The sequence below is a fragment of the Halichoerus grypus genome, chromosome 2, assembly GCF_964656455.1.
Source record: "Halichoerus grypus chromosome 2, mHalGry1.hap1.1, whole genome shotgun sequence".
Taxonomy (NCBI): domain Eukaryota; kingdom Metazoa; phylum Chordata; class Mammalia; order Carnivora; family Phocidae; genus Halichoerus; species Halichoerus grypus.
The window spans coordinates 207,199,621-207,217,394 of record NC_135713.1 but is presented as its reverse complement, the minus strand read 5'-3'; the positions used below and the strand labels follow the sequence as shown (position 1 = coordinate 207,217,394).

At 60.3% G+C, this 17,774-nt stretch overlaps 1 protein-coding gene across 1 annotated transcript; it reads right to left on the bottom strand.

The window, feature by feature from the left end:
- On the bottom strand, nucleotides 1-17,743 carry SLC26A11 (solute carrier family 26 member 11). The gene is made up of 17 exons (XM_036067391.2): nucleotides 17,646-17,743; nucleotides 16,413-16,648; nucleotides 15,703-15,895; nucleotides 15,265-15,350; nucleotides 12,886-12,965; nucleotides 11,674-11,816; nucleotides 10,211-10,386; nucleotides 9,731-9,803; nucleotides 7,828-7,878; nucleotides 5,909-5,969; nucleotides 4,330-4,385; nucleotides 4,113-4,253; nucleotides 2,956-3,083; nucleotides 2,626-2,725; nucleotides 2,059-2,192; nucleotides 1,579-1,651; nucleotides 1-832 (listed from the first exon to the last, which is right to left on the bottom strand). The coding sequence occupies exons 2-17, from the start codon at nucleotides 16,644-16,646 to the stop codon at nucleotides 741-743; spliced, it is 1,821 nt and encodes a 606-aa protein (XP_035923284.1). The 5' UTR covers nucleotides 16,647-16,648; nucleotides 17,646-17,743; the 3' UTR covers nucleotides 1-740.
- Between the last annotated feature and the right edge of the window lie 31 nt (nucleotides 17,744-17,774).

Here is a 17,774-nt window from a genome sequence, read left to right as displayed (position 1 = left end):
TCACGTATTCTCTATTTATTATCACAATGAGTCATTCACAGCAAGGACTGCATGAAAGTATGGGTCACAGAGCACCATGTATGCAATGACCCCATCCACACGCGGCTGGGGACACACACCCGCATGCTGACGTACAGACGGGGTGGGGGGAGGGGGCCTGGACTGCCACCCAAGTGGATGGAAGAGAGGATTTCCTGTACGTTTTACAATAAGCATTTACGGTTTTTACAAAAACAGCAAAGCTCTTGCTTTTTTAATTTAAAAAACACTGACAAAATTATCTTTCACAGACACGTCAAGTCATTTCACACATCTCGGTTTCCTTCCCCACAGCAGGACAGACGCCGCCACCCAGACTGGAACCCTCCTCGGAGCTGCCCAACCCCACCGCCCCCCGTAGCCAGGAAGGGGCTGGGCTGTGAGGGCCCTTCCCCTGGACCAGGTGGAAATCCTGCCCCTTTCTTCTCACAGGTCTGTCGTTCTAGAAGGCTCTCTCCAAACTGTTCTTCAGAAAAAGGTTCCCGCACAGGGAACAGAAGGGAGGTGATTTTTCAGTCACCCCAAAGAAAGCCAAAGAGTCCCACCTGTGGATCTCGATGCATGCATGGCTTCCTTCCTCCTTCGGGGGTCACCAGCTCAGAGCCCTCGGGCCAAGGCGTTTATAGGGCAGCATCCGGCATCACAGCGTGGAGAACCTTCCGCAAGACTCCCCAGGCATCAGACGCCCATCAGCGCCCCCATCAGGCCTTCAGCAGGGCGATCTTGTGCTCCGGAACGGAGTCTTCGCTGACGTTGTAGGGCTGGGTCCCTGGTTCTTGCCTCAAGTATTTCTCTGCAGAAAATACGAGGCGTGCAAGCACAAAAGAGGTAAAGTGAAGAAGGGTCACGTCCCAGGATGGAGTGAAGAGCCGGCGCTTCAGAGTCCTGGTGCACAGGGAGTTGGGGTCCCCCCGGCCAGCACCCCCAGCCCGGGCAAGGTTCCGCCTAAGTCCCGGTCAGCGCCTCATCACTGTCCATGCCCGATGACCCTTCCTTAGTGCCGCGTGGTCCCCCAGCATGGCCGGGCCACGTCTCTTCCCCGTCTCCTGTGGGTCGGCATGTGAGCTGCTCCCAGCGACGACACCCCGTTAAGCCCAAGAAATCAGACACAGAGTCCTTCTGATCCCAGTTACGTGACATTCTAGAACAGGCAGAGCTGACCCATGAGGGAAGGAACCCGAACAGCGGCTACCCCTAGTGGGGGTCATGAGAACGGACTGACGGCACTTTCTGGAATGATGGAAACGTTCCACATCGCCTCTGGCTATCCCCGCGCACGTGAGGCCTGTGCATCCACGGAGCGGACGCCGCACGTGAGTAATACACCCCCTACAGCGACTCCCATCACAGGAGAGCCCTGACCGTGCCCTCCGCGTCGCCCACCGTGCCGCACCCGTGCTCCCCACGCTTGCACTGGGGCGCCCGACCCCCTGACCCTCCTGGTGCTGAGTTTCGGTCCTGCGGTCCTGCCCCCCATCCCGCGGGCTGTGGGCGCGCTGCGCTGCCGTGGGTCTCTCCAATGGCTCGGCCTGCACCCACCTGCCTCTTCCAGGGTGGAGAAGTACTGGACACCCTTCAGGTCGGCGGACAGCAGGACACGGAGGACAGGAACCTGCGGGGCAGAGAAACTCTAATTCCAGGCAGGGTGCCCCTGCTGCAGCGCGCAGGCACGGGTGGGCTGGGGCAGGCCCCCCGGCCCAGCGCCACCGCGTGTCACGGCCTCCCCCAGTCTCCCGGCAGGGACAGCTTCACCTCCGCTCAGGCAAACGGAGAGAAGAAACTGCCGCTCGGCTATGCTAGAGAAGGGAGACTTTTAAAGTGATTATTCTCTGAGAGACACAAAAACGAGCTCTCTGCGAACAGAACAAAGGATGTAACAGGAGTGAGCTCTGGAGCCGGGGCGCCCAGCACCCTCGCATGTGACCTTGGGCAGGTCACGCAGCTTCTCCGGCCTCGGCGCCTGCGTCCTGCCCCGGGGAGGATAACAACACCGACTCACAGGCCGGTGACGACACCCACCTGCAGGCCGACGAAGGCGAGGGAGACGCCGTGCCTGTGGAAGTCCCCCACGAGCTCCTCGAGCCCCAGCACCACGGTGTAGTCAATGCTGCAGACGTGCGTACACTCCAGAACCGCGCAGCGCGGGGGGGATGCTGTGGAGACGGGGGCCAGCCGGTCACACGGGGCCCGGGCGGCGGCACGCAGCCCTGGCCAGAGGCCTGGGGCACGGTGAGGCCATCAGAGCTCCATCCCCCCGCAGGGAGGGGGCGGGCAGGGGCGGCAGGATCCCCGACGGCTGCAGAGAGCAGCAGTTTCCTTCAGAAGACGAACAGGCCCCCTTTTCTCCCCTAAATACCAACTCCCCAGAGAAAGGGATGGGTATTTAGGAACGGACATTGGGAACAGCCCCCCGTGCTGCATGCGGACACACACCACTCCAAGATACCCAACGTCCTGGACCCAGGAGTGGGCGAGCTCCCGAGAGCTGAGGACAGGGCCTTGGGGTCCTGAGGCAGCAGACTGGGGTGCGGAGTCAGCGGCAGGAGCTGGGGGTGACTGCAGCCCACCTCATCCTGGCCCACGTACCTTCCAGGGCCCGGGTGAGTAAGGCCTCCCGGAGGGCCTCCACCGCGGGGAAGTGCAGACCACTGGCTGGCTGCAGGACCAGCACCGGCCCCTCTGACACCTGGGGACAGGGGGACAGAGGAGGGGCAAGCCTGTATGTCCTGGAGGCACATCCGACCTGGCAGCTCGGCTAGGGTGGCCTGCCCAGGCAGGAGGCCCCCACCCAGACCGACAGAAGTGAGGGGAGCGCAGAGCTGACGAGCGGGCGCGTGAAGCGTACGGCACCTTCACCCCACCAGGCCCCCCAAGGCCAGCGGATCCCTCTTGCAGGGAGAATGGATAGGCTGGTACCTGCATCTTGGGTCTGGCCACGGAGTGCAGGAGAATCAGCACAGACACCAGGGTCCCGGCCAGGATGCCGTACTGGACCTCCCAGAAGCAGAGCAGGAACGTCAGGCAGAGGGGCAGCAAGTCCAGCCCTGGGAGAGAGCGGTCCAGCTGAGGGGCAGTCCCCCCTCGGTAAGCTTGGGGGGGACTTGGGGACTGTTCTGTCGGACACACTGGTCACCTCGGAAGTCTCCCATCTTCCCCCCAGCTTGGCTGGGCTTGGAACTGGGAAAGGGGAGAAGAGAGCTGAGGGGGAAGAGGCGGAGGAGGAGAGAAGAAGAGAACAGCAATGCAGGGAGAGGGGAGGTGGGGAAGTGGAGAGGAGGAGGAGGAAGAAGAGTGTAGGAGGATGGGGAGGAGTGCAGGAGGAGAAGGGGGAGGAGGGAAGGGGAGGTGCAGAGGAACAGGGAGAGAAGTGGAGGAGAGAAGAGGATGGGGAGGAGTGCAGGAGGAGAAGGGGAGGAGTGGAGGGGAGGAGGAGGAAATGGAGGTGGAAAGGAGAAGTGAGAAAGGAGAACAGGGAGGAGTGTAGGAGAGGAGGGAGAGGAGTATAGGAGAGGAGGGGGAGGAGTGTAGGAGAGGAGGGGGAGGAGAAGAGGAAAAGAGGGCGGTAAGGGTGCAGGAGGAGGGAAAGGGGGTAGACAGGAGGAGGGAGGGGAGAAGGGGGAGGGGAAGGGGTGGAGAGGAAGAGGGAGGGGAGGGGAGAGGGGAAGGGGGTGGAGAAGAGGAGGGGGAGGGGAAGGGGGTGGAGAGGAGGAGGAAGGGGAGGGGGGTGGAGAAGAGGAGGGGAAGGGGGTGGAGAAAAGGAGGGAGGGGAGGGGGGAGGGGAAGGGGGTGGAGAGAAGGAGGGAGGGGAAGAGGACGAGCAGCGGGGTACCCTGTGAGTTGCAGACTCGCTCAGCACTGCATGGAGCTGGTCTGGGCGCTCCTCGGCCAGAGGAGTTGAAGGAAGCCCTGACCCAGGACCCCCTCCCAGAACAAGGATAATGCCCAGCTCCAGCCCTACCACCTGGGTCCCGGAAGGCAGCGGGGGAAGAACCCAGGATGCGCGCACGCGTGTGCGAGAGAGAGAGAGAGAGAGAGAGAGAGAGAGAGAGAGAGAGACAGGCGAGGGCGCGTACTCTTCACGCGCCAGAGCGTCCCGAAGATCCTGGTGTCAAACAGCGGAGCCACCGCCGTGATGATGACGGCAGCCAGCGCCGACTTGGGGATGTAGTAGAACAGCGAGGTCAGGTAGTCCAGCGACAGCAGCACCAGAACTCCTGCGGGGAAATGGGGCACCTGTGACCTCCGGCCGCGCCCCCGCACACGCTCCGGGCACAATGGGGGGGTGCTCACCTGTCACCAGGCCCCCCGCTGGGGTGCACACCCCCGACTGGGCGTTCACAGCCGTCCTGCAAGGCGACAGACGCCGTTAGTGGCTGTGGGAGCCTGGAAGCGCAGGGGAGGCGGGTCTCCCGGGACAGGAGCAACGAGGGGACATCGGGGCCCCGCGGACACTGCACGTAAGGGGGAGACGCTGAGGAGCACCCTGACCTCAGACTTCCCGTCTCCAGCAGGGGAGGAAATAAATGTCCCCAGCCCGTGTCATGGCAGCTCGAGGAAACGCATCCACTCCCCGCTGCCATTAGAAAGGATGACCCTTGTGTCACGGACAAGGAGAGACGCGGTGACACCTTCGAGTGGGGCGACATCCCGCTTAAAACCCTGGCATCTCCCACACGCAGACGCACACGCACATACACGCGTGCGCTCGTCAACGCAGAGAAACACCAGACTCTGACTGCAAGCTCCTGCCAGGGCAAATCTGGAAGTGAACTTGGCTGTTCTGCCTTTTCAACTTTCCTTTTTCCTTTTGTCTGTTTGGAAAACTGCATTCAGACCCGAATCTCTGCCGAAGAACTGGTCCTGGGCCCACGTTTCCCTCTGCCACCGTGAAGACCACAGAGGAACGGCCACCTGATTTCCGCGACAGTGAGGATTCTGCCTCGCACGCGCTCCCCACCACCCTGGCCGTGACCTGTGCCCGCCGGCACGTCCTCTGGAAATACGTCCGTCCGTCTGTACACGCCCACAGAAAGCCCAAGTCTCCCTTCGCTGCTGCGCAGTTGGGCAGGGACCTCCTTCCTTAAGGACGCACCATCACACACGAGGTGCCGTGCCGGACCTGGGGCACAGACCCGGCGAGCCTGACGCACGGCTCGTCCAGCAGAAACAGCTGAGAAGTTACATCAAGGAAACCGAGCTTTTATTCCACGAGCGGCCCCGGCACTGCTGTGCGCACCCTCCGTGTAACCTCCAATAACTCTGACGAGGCCCCGCTGTGACTCCTATTTACAGGGGGAACACTGAGTATGCCCTGGAGCCCCTCGGATGCCGTGCTGTGGGCGTGTCGGGGAGGTCTGGTACTCAGACGGGGTGGGGCCAGCGGTTCCGGGTACTTGGGCCCCGCTAGCTGATGCCCCCTTGCCTCTTCTCAGCCCCAGGTCACCCTCTGTCCTGCCCCCTGCCTTGCGAGGCTGTGCGTGACCCACCCCCCTCTTCTCCAGGCAGAGTGCGGAGCTTCCTGCCCCCACTTCCTTTGGGAATGCACTCTGCCACGAGATGCAGGAACTGCCACATGCTGGGAACATTTTAGGAATACAGCTCGGGGCTATCAGAGAAAACCACATGAGATCATGGTGAAGGACAGCAGAGCAAGCCCCACTCCTGCCTCCCACGGACACCGCTGATCTAGGGATCTCTTCTGCCCCAGCTGCCGGCATGGGCAGACTTCTGCCCCAGAGAAGAACGAAGTGGCATCGAGACGTGGCCAAGGACCGGGCAGGCTCTTAGAGGTGGACGCGGACCGTCTGGCCTGGGCTGGGACTTCCCCCTGCCCCCTGAGGCACAGGGAAGGAAGGACATGGTCACTCACCGTCCAAAGCTGCCTGTGACCGGGTAGGAAGAGACGAGGGAGCCCAGCACGTTGGTCAGGCCTGGGGAGAAAGCAGAAGGAAGGGGTTTATCCAGGAGGGAGAGGGGTTTAAAACAGATGGGGGGTGGCAGGGGAAGGGAGGCCAGAAACCAGAAAGGAAACAAAAGATAGAAGGCCAAAGGAATCACCCAGGAGGGTCCTATGTCTATGTCCGTGTGTCTGTCTCCGGGAAGGAAGAACAAACCATGATCTCTGCCAAGTTCACTGACCCTCACTGTAACATAACTCTGGCCCCGGCCCTGCCCTGGTGAGCTAAATACACCTTTTCCCACGTGTAACAGGGAGAGGAACCCACCTCCCCAGGAGGGACCAAGGACACTTAAGACTGCCTGGCAGCCAGCTGCCCACCCGCCGTACCCGAGTTCCTTCAGACCCACACTTCTCTCATGAGAGGACCAGCTGGGACAGGAGGTCATGGCTAGTAAGTGTCCACCCCGTTACATTGACCCACCCACACCTGACAGAACCCTGCCAGCATCTGGCTTACCCTGGCACCTTCACAAACACCACAGTGGGGTCACAGGTCCAAGACCGGCTTGAGACAGCTCAGGGTGGGGCCCGCTCAGAGCCAGGCCCTCTCGGGTCCCACAGCCCAGCACATGCCGCGAGAGCAGGACAGACATCGGTGGACGTGGCAAAGGCCATGCATGGACCACACGTGGTCACCCTGACTCCTTACGATGGCCCCTCGAGACTCAGGTCAGGGGCCCTACTGCTTGAGGAGCGGGGATGTGTGGATCCCTCCCCGTGCGGTGTTCTGTAGGGTCGATGGAGGCCTCTTGCTACGTGGCTGCTGGAGAGCTGCCTGGCCTCTCTTACACCCCGGGTCAGCAGCCCCTGGGGTCCACGTGTCCACCTTAAGAACCTCAGCTTCGTGACTGCTCCTTGCCCATCACTGCCGAGAAGCAGAGGAGTCCTATGCTATTTGCGGAAATGGAACGGAGAGGCTCCCAGGACTCCTACCCGGAACTGCTACTACTGAGTGTGGGGAAGGTCAGTCTACAGACTTCCTCTGCCTGGGGGCGAGCCAGGCCCGGCTAACTCCACCTCACCAGCCACCCAGGTGATGCCCGCCACCACGGGCTCAGAGAGGAGCCCCCCCAAAGCTCCTGTGACCCATCCTGGGGCCCCACGCCCTCTGCTGTTGGGAAAGCCAGTGGCTCGGGTCCAAACAGCTGCCGCAAGGTGAAGTGGTAACGGGGGAGGTTCCCGTGGACTCCGCTGGGAAGGCACCCGGGGCTGCTGCCCGCTCCGACCCATGCCCCCACCTCACCAGGGGCAGGAAGCAAAAACAGACAGGCCTGGTGTCCACAAAATTAAAAGCGGTCATGACAACTGAATTTAAGATTCATGTCACGTCCTCAGAACGAATCACCAGAGAGGTCAGACAAAACAAAACTGGGACGCCGGGCACAGATCCGTCCACAGTGGGCCCTCCCCAAGTCCTCACGGAGCCACCTGCCGGCCTGGAGGAAGGCCCCGGGGCGGGGGGCCAGGGCAGTCAAGGTCCCACTCGACCAGCAGGTCCCGCCTGGCCACGTTCCTCAGCAATCTGACCCCAGGTGGGACATTCCGGCGCTCCCTGACACAGCACAAGGCTACGGGCCTCGGGGCCGGGTACGGAGCCAGCGCTTAACAAGCCTCGGTCGGCACGGGCGCCACACCTTAGCGGCTGCTCCCAGGGATTACACCGAACCGTCTGCAGGCGTAAGGATGACTCCACACAAGGCTTTCAAAGGGCCCAACTCAGGGCCACCTCTGCTCCCTGAAGCTCACCGCGACCATCCCTACGACCTGCGCAGCTCAGGCGAGCCGCACAGAAGCATCTCGGCCTCAGAGAGCCGCCGCGGGGGGCTTACCAATGGCCAGCAGCTCCTGGTTGGCATCGATGCGGTAATTATTTTGAGAAGCTAAAGAGAAAGGACAATGAAAACACCGTCACTGGACATACGACGCCACTAAGAAAATATTCATGAACCGAGAACACAGATTATAAACCTCTACCCACAGCACCGTCTCCTTGTCGTAAATACAGCACGTGAACACGTATAAAACACGTGTGCGTACGCGAGCATACACGTCTGTGTCGCTGTGTCACACGAAAAGCAGACAGACGTGAACCGTAGATAAGCGGGGGAGCGGTGGACATCGCAAGCGATTCGCTCCTTTCTACGTTTCGGCACTTTGGACGTTTCCTACCACAAACACACGCTGCTTCTGTGAGAAGCGGAGAAAGTCTGAAACTAAACCCTGACTACAAGTGCCGAGGACCAGAGGTCCCAGCCGGGGCCGTGCAGACAGAGGGGCCGGCAAGCTTGCAGCGGGGACACAGGGCGGGTGAACGTTTCTGGGAAGGGCCAGCTGGGAACACTGCAGGCGCTGCGGGCCACGGCCTGTCGCGACGAGTCGGCGCGTGTCGTAGCTGGAAGTGGCCGTGGGGACCTGAAAACACGTGAGCAAGACCGTGTTCCATGAACACCTCTTTATATAAACACTGCGATGCAAATTCCACACGCTTTTCGTGTGTCACAAAATCCTCATCTTTGGAAATTTCTTCGAATGTTTAAAAACGTAAAAGCCACTCTTACTCTTGGGTCGCGGGCTGTGGTTCTCCAACCCTGGTTTCGGAGAATGACAAGCTTACGAGTTAGGACGGGACATCAAGTGATTTCAGAAGAAGACAATTTTAAAGTCACAAGAGGCATGAACGCTGTAAGACGCAGACTCCAAAATACGCCCAAAACTCCCCACCCGGAAAAAGATCATCAGAAAAACAGAAGCTGCACGAGGAAGGCTTGATCGGAACGTTCGTCGGGACCCAGAGCAGCTGGTGGTTAACAGGGATGGGCCCTCGGAATGCGCATCAGGCACGAGTCTCCTTGGCAGGACGGGGGGGTTGGGATGCTGCCACAACCAGATCCGGTCCATGTAGGTACGGCGACGTGCATGCCCTTTATTGGGTTTCACCTTTAGAATCGACCTGTACCCCAGTGCGACAAGAGCGTAACCATCGTAGAACGAAAGGAAAATGCCATCCACGCGCACAACACAAAGCCGGACGCCCCGCAGACCCAAGGGAGTGGACACTTGAGGGATGGAGCAGCCTCAGCTCTGACGGAGGAATCCGAGCTCTGGGCGAACAAATAGGCACTTAACTAGATTACTGTGTCCCGGCCTCCCTGGGGGTGGGGAGAGCACAGGCCAGGGGTGCTCAGCCAGCTGGAAAGAACGCATTGCTAAATTTTTAGGAATTTTGGGAACCTGTCATTAAATACGGCCATTATTACCTATTAGGTAAAAGCTTTCAATGACATAAATTATATCAAAACTGAAGACAGACTTAAAACGTATCCCTTCCTGACCTACTACGTTTCACTACGACCCACGAAGTTATTTAACCGCACGTGTCCAGCGGGTGGACGCCGCGGCATCTCACCCCGAGATGCGATCGATCAAACTCCGCGAGCCCCTGGGAGGCAGCCCGAGGGGGGGCACGATTACGCCACAAGGCGAAGGCGTTGAAACGCAGGGCCTTCTCCTTCCGGACAGCAGGCTGGCACACGTTACCAGCCACCGCTACATGGGGGTTTTTGTCATAAATCCACTTTCACTACACGTTTTTTTGTTAAAAACACAAGCATGTGTTACTTGGATAAAAACTCAAGCTGTTAAAAACCAAAGCACGTAAGAGCAAGCGAGAGAGCAGGCAGGCAAGGCCGGCTCCGGGACACCACGAGGAGGCCCCGACGGCGGGCATCTTACCGAAGGACTTGGCCACCGCGATGCTCTCCAGGAGACCCACCAGGGGCACTACGGCCAGCCCAGCACCCATGTCCTGAGAGAGGAGAGAGGGACAGTGAGCGGGCCTCCGGGGAAGGCGAGAAGGGGCCGGCCAGGCAGTGACCCACCAAGGCTGGCACGCGCTCTTCCGCGTCTGACCGGATGCTGTGCTTCAGCTGCAAGGCCGGGAGCTCAGACGCGGGGCCGGATGCAGAGCAGAGCACAGGACACATCCCTGCTCTGCCAGTGTCCACTGTGCAACTAAACGTGGTGTCCTTTGAGGTCGGGCCCAGACCCTTCTGTGCCTGTCCCTGCACCCAGAGGCCCTCGGTCCCGAGGACTCAGCGGTCCTAGCCGGGCTCAGAGCTCCTTGTTACGAAGCAGATGCATGAGAGGCACGGAACCAGGCCCAGAGGCCACCTCAGCCCCACCTGGCAGGCCTGGCTCCCCGTCTCCACTCACCTGTACCATCTCGGTGAAGGAAACTGTCCCATTGGCTGTGGTCACTGAGAAGGGCGGAATCCGGACTGGAGGGAGCCCCTCGGTGGTCTTCCCCGTTAGAACGAAAGGCTGGTATCCGGTCACCTCGAAGGAGTATGCGACCAGGGCGGCAAAGGAGACGACCAGGGCGTTGCGGGCTAGGACAGAAGGGAGACCCGTTGGTGAAATCTGGCTCCTCTGGGTAACTGGGGCAGTAAATACACCCGGGGAAGCAGGACACCCGCCCCCAGCCACCACCCCCATCACTGCAGCCTGGGAAACAGCACACACACCAGCGACCGAGGGGCAGGCATGAGCACATGATGCCACAGCAAATGTGAGATGGCGGGACAGGCCCACAGTGACACACACGTCGTCTACTGGTCACCTCGGGTCCCGCCTCTCGGCTCTTGCCTGAGCTGTGCTGCCCTCTTTCCTATTTTTTTTTTAAGATTTTACTTATGGGGCGCCTGGGTGGCTCAGTCGTTAAGCGTCTGCCTTCAGCTCAGGTCATGATCCCAGGGTCCTGGGATCGAGCCCCGTGTCAGGCTCCCTGCTCTCTTTACGAGACTGCTTCTCCCTCTGCCCCTGCTTGTGCTCGTGCTCTCTCTGACAAATAAAATCTTAAAAAATATTTTATTTACTTATTTGAGACAGAAAGAGAACGAGCAGGGGGAAGGGGCAGGAGAGGGAGAGAGAATCCCAAGTAGACTCCCCACTGAGTGCGGAACCCAACACATGGCTCGATCCCACCTGATCAGGACCTGAACCAAAACCAAGAGTCAGACGCGTAACGGACTGAGCCCCCCAGGTGCCCCTGTGTGGGTTCTTAAATGGGGGTGATATCTCTTCCCAGAATATGAGCCCCATCACCGACCCAGCTCTCAAAAGGCCGCATCACTCTTATCACGGATGTTGTCATCAGGACTACAACTATTTTAGCTGTTTACAACCTTCCGGGGCGCAGGAAAGGCCCAGGGCCCTGCTACCCATTTGTGTGATGGGAAACCCAGGCTCAGAGCTGCGTGACTCAAACAGAAGCATGTGATCCATGTGATTTCTCCCTCGGGGACCAGCCAGGGCTTCCCAGCCTCACACCATTGACATTCTGGACCAGATCATCCTTCGCCATCGGCTGTGCACTGCAGGTGTTCGGGGGCCTCCCTGGCCTCTCCCCACCAGGTGCCCATGACAGCCCCACCCAGTAGTCTCGACCAGAAACGACTCCAGACATTGCCAAATGTCCCCGGGGGTGGAAATCGCCTGTGCTTGAGAACTCCTGCTACTAAACGCCGTTCTGCACCCTGGCCGTGGATCAGAGCCTGCTGGCAAGTTTCAATATCCAGTGCCCAGGTCACGCCCAGCCCAGCGACAGGAGAATCTCGCGGGGTGCACCCCGGTGTGCAGAATGGCTGTGGCCCGTCCTCGGCCGGAGCACCGCTCACCTGTGGTGGCAGTCCAAACCAGCCCGTGGCTGAGCCGCACGCCCGGGGGCATCTCGGGGTGCACGGGGGGTACGTGGTCCCGCATCAGCTTCAGCACCAGCAGCAGCACCATGCACACCAGCCCCAGCACGGCATCGCCCACCCTGCGGACAGACGCCGGTCACGCCCAGGCCAGCCCGGGGCGGACACCTCTGCCCCTCCATCGCCCCTTCTGCCAGAGAGCCTCTCTCTCGACTGCTCTGCTCGCTTCTTCCCAAGACACATGCATCCCTGTTCTCCTTCAAGACTTGATTCAGCACTCAGCGACCACGCAGGCCTGGGAGTCGAGGCCCAGATCACAACGGCGGTAGGGCTACGGCTCACATTTACAGCCACGTAGCTCTGTGGCTTCGGGTGCCTCATCCGTTCCAGAAGGTTCACTTCTCACTGCCTGTGAGGCTCTCTGACCCGTCAGTCTCCAATTCCCCTGCCCCCCCGATGAGGACCCCCCCCCCCACCAGGCTGCACGTCCTGGGCCAGGGAGCCCCTGGCTCAGATGGATTCAGCCCCGGGAAGCTTCACAGCTGATCAGAAGCGGAGGAGAAGACAGCCGGTCACAGGTGTCCCACCCCCTCCCCCCAGCAGCTCCCTCCAGATCACTGCATCCTTTTGTTCCTCCAGCCAAGGAGAGGTCCTGGCTTCCAGCTGCGCTCCTCTAGAAGCATCTCCTGTCTGCCCTCTGGGAGAGGCCCTTCATCTGAAGGAGCCCCAGAAGCGGCGGTCTGGCTCTCATCCTCTCTCCCTGCACGTTCTGTTTGCACCTGCCTCCCCCGTGCCCTGTGTTCTCCTCACTGAACTACAAACCTTCAGAGAGACCGCTACTCTTCCTCTGCTTGTGGCCCTCCCACTCCTACCACCCACGGAGGCTGTGAGGAGGGGCACGCTAACCGGCTCTCAGGCCCCGGGGCAGAGCTTCTCAAACTTCAGGGTGCACACCCACTCCCTGGGGCTGCTGCTGAACCCCAATCGATGCAGCAGGGCTGGGCAGGGCTGAGGGTCTGCGTTTCTAACCCGCTCCCCTGTGGTGCTGCTCTGGGACCCTGTTTGGGCGGCCAGGCCCCAGGGGACTGGAGTACATGCCACCTGGGGGGGGGGGGGGCGCAGCGGGAAATGGGGCGGGGCCTTGGAGAGGGGCTCCGGAACCAAGAGCGGGACCACACAGCCGGCAGGTACCTGGTCTCTCCGACCTTGCGGAAGGTCTGATACACTTGCAGGAGAAACTGTCTCGGGATATCTTGCAGTCCCAGGAGGTTCTGTCCAAACAGAGACTGGATTAGACAACCTTCCCCCACAACATCTCAGCACATCTCGGCCCCCTTCCTTGGGGGCACATCTAGAGGCTCTCTGGAGACCATCTGCCCATTCCCAAAGCCCCCAGGGGCAGGAGAGCAGAATTATCCTCGGGAGAAGAGGCATTTCATGTTTGTGGTCAAAGACATCTCTTGGTGAGTAATTCTCCTTTGTGAGAAAAATCAGTCTGGGTGATCTCAAAGCAGCCATGTCCTGATCAAGGGTCCAGGGTCACTGCCTGCCTGCCCCGTGGGCCCCACTGCCCTTGACACACCCTGCCCTCATTCAGTGCGGGCCCTGCCCCCCTTTGCCATTGGCCAGAGGCCCACCTGCCGGGCACTGCCCCCGGCAGAAGGAAAATGAGTGGAGCTGTGGGCAGAACCACCAGGGGCTCTGAGGGCCTCCAGGGAAGGACCGCTGCGGGGGCGCAGGCAGGCAGGGTCCTTGGAGGGGAGAAGGGGCTCTCCTCTGTGTTTTAGTTCTTTATCCCACTTGACACCGAGTGGGGAGTGTTAGTGGGGTGGTTGAGGTGCAGACCAAGGATCCCAAAACCCATGCACACAGCCCCGAATGGGGACAGACACCGGTGTGGAAACACAGAATTCTGGGACCCAGGGGGCTCCTGCCAGGGCCGGTCAGGAGAACCCCCCACTCCTGACCCCAACGCTGGCCTAGGGCTCTCAGATGGCTATCATGACTCAACCGAGGTGTTAAAGATTTAGGGAACCTAGCATTGCCAAGCACGAGTACATAAAGAAGCTATCTTCTATGTGTTACAACTGCATAAAAGAACATTCCTGACACCAAAAAGGAAAGATATTGTTTCCAGAATAAACAATGGACCATCCCACGAAACAACACTTGCTGAGCTTACCATGACATACGTGTGTATAGCATACACAAACCGTGTCCACCCACACCTAACAAATTCCCGCCTCTCTACGTGCAGATGATGATGAGCCTGCCTCCCGGAGGCATCAGGACAATCCGAGACAAGGGAGGGTTTAACCCAGCATCCGGCACACAGTAGGAATGCAGAAAGGGTCTGCTCCTTTCCTCTCGCTCACACCCCCCCGTCCCTGACTCTCAGTCCACCTCCCTCAGGAAGGCTCTCCCGGGCCAGCCCGGAGCAGAGCCTGGCCACGGGAACCATGCCTTAGAGAGGAGCGGTGCTGACGGCAGGCCCTGAGACGGGGGTGGGCCCTCAGGCGGCTGTACAGTCTGGCTCAGCTCCGTTCTGCACACCCAGCTGAGCACTCACCTCCTTTCGTACAAAGCTCGGGGCTGGGTGGCCACAGCCGCAAGCAAAACCATACCTGCCCTTCGGGAACCTAACACCCAATCAGAATAAATGATGTCCTCGGCTCACTGATGATGATTGGTTCTGATATTTTTTACCGATTTTTTTTAAAGGTTTTATTTACTTGGTTATTCAGAGAAAGAAAAAGTGCAAGCGGGGGAGGAGCAAAAGGAGAGAAAGAGATAATCTCAAGCAGACTCCACGCTAAGGATGGAGCCCCACAGGGGGCTCAATCCCAGGACCGAGATCACAATCTGAGCCGAAATCAAGAGTCGGATGCTTAACTGACTGAGCCACCCAGGAGCCCCTCTGTTCAGTATTTTTCAAATGCCTTGCCTCTTTATATTTCTGTTTAAAACATCATCTGTAAGAGGGATGCCTGGGTGGCCGTTGGTTAAGCATCTGACTTCGGCTCAGATCGTGATCCCGGGGTCCTGGGATTGAGCCCCGCATCGGGCTCCCTGCTCAGCGGGAGTCTGCCTCTCTCTCTCCCCCAGCCCCTCCCCCTACTTGTGCGTGTGCTCCCTCTCTTAAATAAATAAATGAAATCTTAAAGAAAAAATCCTGAACAGAAACTGAGGGAAAAAACATTAAAATAAAATCACCTAGCTAAACAAGCATGGAGGAATAATTTGCTCTTCAACACGTTAATGGTATGCTGACGGCCTAAGAGGCCGAGGGAAGGCAGCAGAACGGAATCGCCCGGTGAGGCGGACCAAGCATGCTGGCCCCAAAGCTCCAACAGGGGTGGGGCTGCTGTTACCAGTCACCCCAGTTACCTGTCGTACGGTCCCACCACCACCCAGCATCTCCCCCGAGGGCTCCCGGAATTGATGGAGACCCACTCGAGCACCTTGTGCTCTGAGCTCTGGAAGAGCAAAACATGAACTGGCCCACACGTAGGGAAGCCAGCCTCGGTCCTACTACCCAGGAGGGGCGTGGCCGCCAACCAGCGTGCCTACCTTGATCTGCCCGAAGCCGATGGTGATGGTGGCAGCGGATGTGAAACCCTTGATGATGGGGCAGGAGATGAAGTCCAGCAGAAAGCCTGGCCAGCCAAGAGGGAATACTGAGCTGGGACCACCAGTCCCAGAGAACGTGGGTGGATATGGGCTGGGAGAGGTGGTCTGGGGGGACTGGGGCTAAGCACTGTTGGACCACACACCCTGTCTGGACAGGTTTGGACAGCGGGGAAGGGAGGGTAGGGTCTGAGGCCCTGGACACTTCCCCAAGTGTCTTGGCCTCTAAGCAGAATAGCGGAGGGCTGAGGAGAACCCCCCCACCTTCACACACGCACAGGAACAGCCCTTTAGAGGCAAAGATGGAAAGGCTGAGGGCCAGGGCATCCCCAGGAGGCAGGTGCCTGGGTACCCCCTGGCAGGAAGGCCCGACAGTCTTACCCAAGCGCAGGAAGCCCATGGCTAACTGGATGCAGCCAGACAGGAAGGCCAGCAGCACAGCATAGGCGGGCTCGTGGAAAGTGTAGAAGGAGACCAGGAGGGACATGATGGCCGTTGGGCCCAGCGTCACATCCCGGGAGGTGCCCAAGAAGAAATACACGAAGCATCCCGTGAAGGCAGAGTAGAGGCCATACTGGTGGGGAGACAGCACTGAGCATCAACGAGGTGCACGGGGGGCCTACAGAGTCCCGGGGGGAGATGTCTGAGCACAGGATCTGTGGGGGCCGCTGTGACTACGGGCACAGCAGCGCACACAGGGCAAAGCGCTCACCCCGTTAGCCATGGTGCAGACCCACGGCGATTAGGGGCCTCTTTTCTACCGCACCCCACTTGGGTGCCAGCAGGGTCGCAAAGGCCTGGATGCTTGTCTCAGTCTGTGAGTCTAAGAAAGTGTCCTTGAGCCCATGGTGAGTCATCCTGCTGGCCCCCTCGGACAACCCAGAACTAGCTCAGTGCCTCGCGGGTTACGGGGGCGTGCATCTGCCCCAAGACAGTCACGTGCTATAGACAGTACACCAAGACCTCTGAGGCCCCACGGGGCTGGAGTTCTGGCGCACCGCTTGTCTGGAGGGGGGGTGAGGCATTCCTACTCTGCTTCTGGGCAGTTGCTGAGGCTGGGGTGGGGGCGGCGGCCGGGGCAGCCATCTCACCTGGGGCGGGAGTCCAGCCACCTCAGCATAGGCCAGCGCCTGGGGAATGACTGTGAGCCCAACCGAGAGTCCAGCGATGAAGTCCATCTTCAGCCACTGCAGGGAGTAGTCCGGCAGCCAAGCCAGGATGGGCAGCCGCCTCTGCACGGCCGCAGGGGAGCAGCAGTGGGTCTGGGGGGCCATACTGGCACCCGGGGGCCTGGCTTGACCCAACGCCTTCACAGAAGACAGCATGCCTGGGGTGGGCATGGGGGCCACAAGACCAGCAGTCAGGGTCTGGGCTTGGGAGAATGCAGCAATAGGGCGGGGTCTAGGGCCCTCAGGAGAGGCACATCTGTCTCCCCCAGGGGGTCTAAGCCAGATGTTCTGAAAAGAAGCCAAACCTGTGCAGAACGGGCCTCAAGAAAAGGTAATCCCCCACCCTGGCCCCTGCTCGCTGCTCTCGCTGAACCCCAGCTGCCCCAACCAGCTGCCTCCTTTCCACGGACACTTCCCAGGAAGAATACGGTATACGATTTCTCAATGAGAAACTTAAAACACTAATGAAACAGTATATTTCTCCTCCCGAAAAATTGTATTTCTTCTCTTTCGCTCCCCAAGGAATTTAGCGGGGAGCAGTGCGAGGAGTAGCAGGATCCACGGGGGCACCCTCGTCCGGCTGGGGGCGTGTGCGCGGGGGCGGGGGGGAGACTGCAGCCATGAGCACCCCAGGCTTTCCAAGTGCGTAGCACGGCGGACTCCACCCACTGCGGCGCTGGCGGCTGGGGGTCTCCCACCCTGAGGCCGCGCCGTGCCCCACCCCCCACCTGTGGCTTTCCCGTCCCTACAGCAGCGCCCAGAGACTCTAGCGGGCTCTGGGAGAGCGTCCGAGGCCATTAATTCAGGACGCGCAGCATCCTCTAGGGTCCTGGCGCCCCCCGCGCGCAGAGCCGGCCGCATACCACCCCTCACCCCCCTAACCGGCTCTGGACACACCCCGCCTCCCACCCCCGAGGACGCCTGCCCCGGACCCTGCGGTCTAGGGGGACCCCACGCCAGCTGACCAGTCCAGCAAGGCCGAGGGCGGCGGGGACCTGGTGGGGACGCGGTAGAGACACAGTGGGGAAGGGTCCCCGCGGGAGGAGCCCGCACCCTCGAGCTCCGCGCCACCCCCGGCGACCCCGGCCCGTCCCCCGAAGCTCGCCCACTCCGCCCCGGGCCGCAGGCCCCGCTCCCCGCCCGCCGTGGACTCACCGGGCGCCGCAGCTTGGGGTCTCCGGGTGTCGCCGCAGCGGGGTCCGCAGAAACCTCAAAGGGAGCGGGAGGGAGGAGAGAGGGGCGGGGCCTGGAGCGCACGTGATCACCCGGGGGCGGGACCTGGGC

Coding starts and splice junctions, on each gene's coding strand:
- SLC26A11 (XM_036067391.2), bottom strand. CDS start 16,646: ATGCTGTCTTCTGTGAAGGCGTTGGGTCAAGCCAGGCCCCCGGGTGCC. Junction 4,386..5,908: donor GTCACAGGCAGCTTTGGACG/GTGAGTGACCAT, acceptor GTCGCCTTGCAG/GACGGCTGTGAACGCCCAGT. Junction 2,726..2,955: donor TGGCCAGACCCAAGATGCAG/GTACCAGCCTAT, acceptor CCCTGTCCCCAG/GTGTCAGAGGGGCCGGTGCT.